The 7,890-nt window shown below is 47.7% G+C and overlaps 1 protein-coding gene across 1 annotated transcript; it reads left to right on the top strand.

The window, feature by feature from the left end:
* The first annotated feature begins 3,276 nt into the window (after nucleotides 1-3,276).
* LOC125688853 (interleukin-17F-like) lies at nucleotides 3,277-5,383 on the top strand. Its single transcript, XM_048935393.1, has 3 exons — nucleotides 3,277-3,303; nucleotides 4,095-4,339; nucleotides 5,146-5,383. The coding sequence occupies exons 1-3, from the start codon at nucleotides 3,277-3,279 to the stop codon at nucleotides 5,381-5,383; spliced, it is 510 nt and encodes a 169-aa protein (XP_048791350.1).
* The last annotated feature ends 2,507 nt before the right edge of the window (nucleotides 5,384-7,890 follow it).

Below are 7,890 nucleotides of genomic sequence, written 5' to 3'. Positions count from 1 at the left end.
TGAGACCAAGTGCGCTGGTTGCTCAAGTTGGACTCACTGGCTCTGAGACCTCATTATTATTACCTGTAACCTTGAATCTTGTTGGAAGCACGATGCTCCTCTAAATATTACAGTTCCCATTTCTCAGTAGAAGCTGAAAGCGATGCTTCTACCTGTTTTGCAGAATTATGCTAAGGTCAGGTGCCGCTCATGGTCCTGCTGACACAATCTGCCTGGTAGCCTGTTTCTCTCCCATAGAGAGAAGTTCCAATCAGCACATCATCAGGGCCACCCTGGGGAAAGCCCTGCAACCTCTCACTCACATTCAGGCTCTTAGATAATGTAGGTCACTCTGCCCACAAACACACATCGATGCCTTGTAGGTCTTCTCTAAGTTAGACCCCAAAGATTGCTATCTTGTGCTGTCTTGGAATGTCGTCACACTGCCAAAGTAGAGGTGATGAGACAAAAGGGTTACAGAAACCAGGGGGATTTTTGCACCCTGTGCACTGTTTCCTCTGTGATGCAGAAAATTGGGCTGGAAAGGGTCATGAAAATGAGCTTAGTGCATCTGCCACCTCTTGCTCAGCCCCAGCACAGCAACACCTCTGCCTGAATCAGTGCTCATCAGGTCTCAGGGCCAACGAGTCCAACTTGAGCAACCAACGCAATTTTTGGTGAGTTCTTGTAAATTAGCAAGAATGAAAGCCACAAATGAACTAAACCAAACTAATAAACTTTGAACTGAGACAGGGCAGGTTTAGGTTGGATATGAGGAGGAAGTTTTTCCCCCAGAGGGTGGTGAGGCACTGGCACAGGTTGCCCAAGGAGGCTGTGGATGCCCCATCCCTGCAGGCATTCAAGGCCAGGCTGGATGTGGCTCTGGGCAGCCTGGTCTGCTGGTTGGTGACCTGCACACAGCAGGGGGTTGGAACTGGATGAGCATTGTGGGCCTTTGCAACCCAGGCCATTCTGTGATTCTGTGGTCCAAATGTGCTCTGAAAACAGCCAAGTTGCATGGCTGAAGCCCCAGCAATGTCATTAAAACCTTCACCAAATGTGTAATTAATCCTACAGTGCATTTTTTTTTTAATCACATATAAAGTGTAGAAAATCTATTGTACATGTAATGAAAAAAAATCTGATTTCCAAGTCTCCATCCCCTATCCCTGCTCTGAGCCCTTGAAACACAGGAACAAATAGGGGTTTTTGTTGTTGTTGGTAGTTGCTTTTGAGATAATCTTTTCCTCCTTTGTAGTGATCCATGTTAGGTGACCTCTTTTTGATTTCTGTGAACTGCAGCTGAAGGTAACTTTAGTCATAGGAAATTTCTGATCAAGGAAGGAATCCTCCCTGAAGGTGTGAGCTGCTGAAGACAGAAGATATGAGTGGAAAGTGGTGGTGAGGGCTAATAACCCAGCAGTTGGCGTGGTAATGGCACTGCTTCATCACCTGTGGCAGTTTCCACTTACCCTCACACCTGCACAATCCGCTCATGGCGATGCCCTTTTCCTTCCACAGCAAAGCTGACATTGAGGGGAAAAAAAAGGGGGTTCCTTGTTGGGCTATAGAAATGGGTTTTTGGTAACTTTACCACCTTTTTGGTCTTCCACGCTCCATGTCTCAGTGATGCATTAATGAATATACGGGTAAGAACAGTCAGAATGGGAATGCGTGTCGTGAAATGGATGTTACCTGAGGTGAACTTAACCTGAAATACAAACAGCTTCTGGGAGATGAGTTGCTGGTTTCTGAACCGCCCATAGATCAGACCACAGAATGGTTACAACATCTTGAAATGACATAACGTGTCGGGCAATGAAGATTTCTGCCAGTCACACGAACAGAGGTGGCAGAGCATGGAGCAGGTCAGCTCCTGCTGGCTTGGCAATGCCACCAGTCTGTCAGCAGCTCCTGATGGACCTCCGTGGTCCAGAGGACTGAAGACAAATCTGAGCGATGCGTCCTGTGCTTCCATGCTCTTCTTTCAGCCCGGCTGCAGAAGAGGCTTCTCCTGGGCTGTTCCTGCACAGGCCCTGTGATCAGACTATTTGCACGGACTCCTTTGGCAATAAAAATAGCTTTCATTCCAAAATCCCACCATGCATCTGAGAGCTGAGGGTGCTTCTAGGGAAACAGCACATCCACTGGCTTTTCTCCTCCGCTCTGTGATGCTCTGCTGCTTTGTGGGCAGCACAGTCCTTTCTCCTGCTTGTTTTCATGCCTCTGGTCTCTAGTTACAAAATGGGGAGCAATCAGTTTGTGATTAAAAGCTGTTATCCTCTAAGAGCATGGTGGAGAGGTGTCAGGTGGAGGAACTCCAACAATGCAATGCCAATGGAGCCCCAAACACAGCTCCTCCATCTGGCACAGGAGGATGGTCAGCCAGGTCTGGGCGTGAGCTCCAGTAGTGGAGTCAATGGGGGAGGCATTGGGGCTGCAGGGCACAGGGCTCACTGTGACACACTGGGAAGAAAGCCTTGGCATCGGGCAAGATTAGCTATGGGATGACTGGGGTAAGAGCAAAGGTGGGGAAAGAAAAGGATCAGAATGGATCAGTGAAGAAGAAACACTGAGAGTCTATAGGGGGGCTGTAAGAAAGAAGGGGGGACAGACTTCAGTGGGGTCTGTTGTGACAGGACAGGGGGAATGGTTTCAAACCAGGAGAAGGGAGATTTACCATGGATATAAAGAAAAAGTTTTTTACAGTGAAGGTGGTGAGCAGTGACACAGGTGTGCAGTGAGGCAGTGGATGTCCCTGCAGACAGCCAAGGTCAGGCTGGATGGGCTCTGAGCACTGGTGGAGCTGTGGGTGTCCCTGTTCAGTGCAGGGAGTGGGATGGATGGCCTTGAAGGCTCCCTTCCACCTCAAACCATTCTATGACATACACGTTTGTGGTGAGAGAACATTAATATTAGAAAGCAAGGAAGGAAGGGGGAAAAAAAGCTGTGTGAACGTTTGTTTGATGGTTTGTTTTTTTTTAACTCTTTTTCTGCTTGTATCACTTATCTGCCTAAATACACAGCATTGGTTGATTTGGGATTCTGATGACATATCTGCCCTCCCATTTCTTTGGTAGACGGAAGGAAGTGGGCTAGGAAATGAAATATCAGCTCCTAACCTTGGGTCAGGTTAGTGATTTTATGCTGCAATGGGAAGGCTGATAGTGCTTGAACTTCACTATAAGTAGGAGACCACGGCTGGCTGTGAGAGACACGGACTGAAAGAGGTCTGAGAGAAAGAAAACCCGTGTGCTCCATCACTGCGTGCACTCACCTGAAGAAGAAGAGGCTGCAATGGCTTTTGCCAGCTATGCTGCACTGGTAAGTGTTTGTATTTGGTGTAAGGACTCTGTCCTGAGCGTTTGGAAGTGGGTATGGTTCACATCTCCAGCATTTGACCGTCCTGGATTGGGAGGCAAGGGAGTGTTTGCATCTGTAAGAGCAGCGTTGCTATTGCTGGTAGGGGGTTGAGCCATGCAGGCTTTTTTTTTAGGCAGTTCACCATCAAAACAATAGACAGCTGAAAAGAGAAATGGAGGAGGCACTATGAAGTGAATACCTGTGCATTTAAATTCCTGCCTCGGTGGTATTTGCAGCACTGTCAGCTCTTAAGGTTCTCCTAAAAGCTTTGCATATCTGTCTTCATCCAGAAGAATGGTAGAAAACTCTCCGATTTCACCAAGAAAAGGGTTATTTCCAGCAGGTGTCTCCTAGGTGGCTGACATTTCCTGGTCTGGAGAAGTATGTGTCTTACATAGGCAGGTAAGCTTAGGTTGGTTTAGTTCTTAGCCCACCTTGTAGAGACGTTTGACACTGAAGGAGGAGGATGCTCTGCAGCTTGTGGGAGAGATGCCCTACTTGGTGCAGTGCCAGCTGTGAATCAGAATTTGAATCAGAATTTACGCTGAGCATTGTTCAAATCTTACTCTGTTTTTTTCCTGCTGATGCATCTCACCCAAACACAAGTGTGCAGATCTGCTGCCCAGTGCTGATTCGCAGCAACGAAGGAACGCAGGATGCTAGTTCCTTGGTCCATCGATGGATGGTCCAGCCACCTTTCCTTGTGCTCTCTCGTGGCTGAACAGACACAATGACAACTTTCCCTCTCCCAGCTCAGGTCTCTGCTTTTGGTGCTGGTTTTAGCACTCGCTGTAAGGAGCTCGCCCCATGGGAAGGTCGTTCATCCTCGACCCAGGAAGGTTGGTGGCTCTGAGAGGCTGAGTGAAGACTGCCCGAACCAAAAGGATCCCAACTTCCCGACGATGGTGAAAGTTGACATTCGCATTGGCAGCTCTGATCCTGCCTCCAGGATGGTCCATGACATCAGGAACCGGTCTCTCAGTCCTTGGAATTACAGGTAATTCTATAGGTGTAATTTGAACAATAATGGCCATGATGCACAGTTGTCTTTTGGGCTGAAAAACGTCTCGTTCTCAGCATATGCCCAGAGTCTTGTGAATATTGAAAGCTCCTCTTGACACACACTTTCATTTTGGTGTTGGGTGAATAAACTGCAGTGCAAAGGGACATCATTGGGTGGTTTCTAATTAACATGTCAGTCGATAGTTCCTTTAGAAAAAGAAGAATGTCAGTACATTGCAGTTTTACGTTTTCCTAACTGAAAGAAATTTCTGAATGCTGAAATTAAAACAAGCAAACATGAATGGTCCATTTGCTATCAGATATTCATTTCAACCGGCCGTTCATCAGCTCCATTCACCTGCTGATGAACAACATGGCAGCGTTAACTTCCCAGGATTGATTCCAATTGTAGCAAAGCATTTAAAGAAATGTTAAGGATTTGGAAGTTCTTTGGCTTTGTGTCGTAGTGGGTAAATGGTGTGGTGCTTTAGGTTGGATGTCAGGGGGAAGTTCTTTGCTGTGAGAGTGGTGAGGTGCTGGAACAGCTGCCAGAGAGGCTGTGGATGCCCCGTCCATCCCTGGAGGTGTTCAAGGCCAGGTTGGATGGGGCCCTGGGCAGCCTGGGCTGCTGTGAAATGGGGAGGTTGGTGGCCCTGCATGGCACAGAGGGTTTGGAGCTTCATGATCCTTGAGGTCCCTTCCAACCCAACCATTCTGTGATTCTGAAGGCAAAAAAGAAGAGCCTACCAAGGCACAAGAACATAGCAAACATATCAAACCCTTTTGTGTCCCTGTGCCCAGGCTCGATGAGGACCCTGACCGCTTCCCCCGGGTGATAGCTGATGCTGAGTGCCGCCTCTTGGGCTGCTTGAACTCACTGGGGCAAGAGGACCGCAGCCTCAACTCCATCCCCATCACACAGGAGATCCTCGTCCTCCGGAGGGAGCAGCGGGGCTGCCAGCCCACCTACCGCCTGGAGAAGAAGCTGATCACCGTGGGCTGCACGTGTGCTGCTCCAGTCATCCAGCACCAGTCCTAGCAGGGATCAGCAGCTGGTGCAACGTGGGGAGGAAAAACTGTCTCCTATGGACACCTCTGAGGAGAAATCCCAGTCACCTACCTTGCATCAGCATGACTTTTCTGAATCTGGGCAAATTAACTCCTGAGATACTGATTCTTGCTGTAGTTCATTTATAGAGTTCAGCATGGGAATCACCATCTGATGGTGATTTGATCACCTATTGATGGAGGGGAGAAAGGGAAACATTCATATTTCTATTTATATCTTCTATTTATGACTGTATTTATGAGTCAAAATATCCAAAAACTGGTGCATGTTTATCTGTATTTATTCAGTAATTTATCAGCATAATAAAACTTGTATTTTATTTAGAAGAATGTTGTGTGGTAAAAATGAAAGCAGCAACAGAGTAGACTGAGTTTGTACTGCAGTGGCACTGCAAGATTTCAGCAAAGCTGATGAGAACTTGCATTCTAATCAGAGGAAGGGATGAGAAAAAGGGTTGGAAGCAGAGAAGTGAGGCTACACAGGCAGTGCTGGAGGAGCTGGAAATGGAAATGATGGGATGGTGGGAAGAACAGTATGTAACGTTGCCTTGAAGAGTGGCAGCTGAAATTTGGGTTGGAGTCCAGCCTGGTTCACATGAACTCAGAAAATCTGTCCTTCCAAACAATCATCCTTAAGGATTTCCTGTAACTCCACCAGCTAGGTGGTTGGCTGAGCAGAAATTCAGGGAAATGTGCAGAGCTGGATTTGTCTCACTGCTCGTTATCCAACCTGGCCTTGAAGCTGTGGGTGAGGAACCCTCCATATCAAGAGAATAAGCAAGAAACCCCTCTGCAGGGCTCTTTGCTGTTAAGCATTTTTGTTTCTTCCCCTGAGCAGCTCGTGTCATCGTTAGGTCCAACCGTATCCTTTCATGCTTGATTTTTGAGCAGCATACACTCCCTGGGAGCCCACCTAAGCCAGTTAAACAACCCATGGGCAGCACGATGGAGAAACCAGCTCATTCAATTACAAGCACTTGTACTCATCTGTGGCAGCAGCTGTTTCATTATGACCACCAAGCCCTTCATGTGGCGGGGAGCAATCCCACAGAGGCGTTCTCTGTATGCACTTGCTCAACTCCAGCACTGCTCTTCCAGTAACGGCTGACCAGGAAATCACAATCTGGCACCCAGCTCTTGCTGGTGACCTATTTCTCTCCCTGTCAATAGGCCTAACCTGTGGGATTGTCCTCGTTTGTTTTGTGGAGAGAAAACAAGCCTGGTGCTCTTTCTCTACTCATAATTGTGTTGGCATTGGCTTCATGGCAGCTGAATGGGTGAACTCTCCTGTGTCAACCACTCTACCCTAAGATTTGTTCTAATAGGAGGAATGGTGAAGCAGCTAATTAAGGAAATTCAAAAGCAATTAACTAAGGAATTAAGGAAGTTAATTGTGGACCTCAGCCATAGGTCACAGAATCACAGAATGGCCAGATTTGGAGGTTTAGGTCATGAGGGTTGGTTGGTTTGGGTCATGAGGCTTTGGCTCCAGCTGTTACCGACTACAAACCACACATCTGTCAGTAAGGCACACACTTGTCTGTGGGGATTGTTTCTAAATAAATCCAGCAGCAAAGCTTATTTCCTTCTAATGGCACCGTTCTTAGAGAGCCGTTTTGCAGCTGCTGGCTTTTAAGGTGAGGTCGGTTGGCTTTGATTCCCAGCAATCTAAGAACAGGGCAAACGAGATCAACGCTTCCTGTAAGCAGCACAGTCATCTCACCACCAAGAGCAGATGATACGCTTTGAAGCTGAGGACCAGATTTTGCTAACGGCTCTACCCATTTTTCTTGCTGGCAGCAATCCACTCCTTTAGTCAGTGCACCCGTCTCAGTGCTGGGTCAGTCGCTGTCTCTACTCCCAGCACAGCTGTGGATCTGGCTCTGAAATAGAGTTTAGGGCAGCCTTTAGGGACTTGGTTGTGCCAGGAGGACAAAGCACAGCTGTAGGCGTAGAAGCAGCTCCACAGTGTCTCTTCATATCTCACTGGGCTAAACAACCCATGCTAACAGGTTGGTGTCTGAGCTTTTCCTTTCTGCTCTCCTGCTCACCTCTCTCTAACCTCCTTTTGCTGTCCTTTTGCTTCCCATTGTTTGTGCCCAGCTGGGAGCTCGATCTGGGGAGCAGCTTTCATGAGATGGTGAAGGAAGCATAAACAACCCTGTTTTAGCACAGAGGCACAGCAGCCCAGGCAAAACCTCTTCCCAAATCTGTGCTGCGAGGTATTTTCCTGCTGGTGTGATCCAGGCTTCTCTGGGCCATTAACAACAGGCAGAGGTTCTTGGTCTTGCAGCCCTTTTGAAAACCTCCACGTTTACTTGTTGCTCAAAACCTCTACTTTTAAAAGTCAACAGAAATTAAATACATGAAAAATACAGATGTTGCAGCCTTAAGGGTTCAGGGGACAAACGGGGAGCTGTGCAAGCTGTGTGCTTAGTGAACCAGAGGAGCAGTAACTTGAAAATCCAGGAACAGTCA

This window comes from Lagopus muta, chromosome 2 (genome assembly GCF_023343835.1).
Source record: "Lagopus muta isolate bLagMut1 chromosome 2, bLagMut1 primary, whole genome shotgun sequence".
Classification (NCBI taxonomy): Eukaryota; Metazoa; Chordata; class Aves; order Galliformes; family Phasianidae; genus Lagopus; species Lagopus muta.
This window is presented reverse-complemented; position numbering and strand designations above follow the sequence as displayed.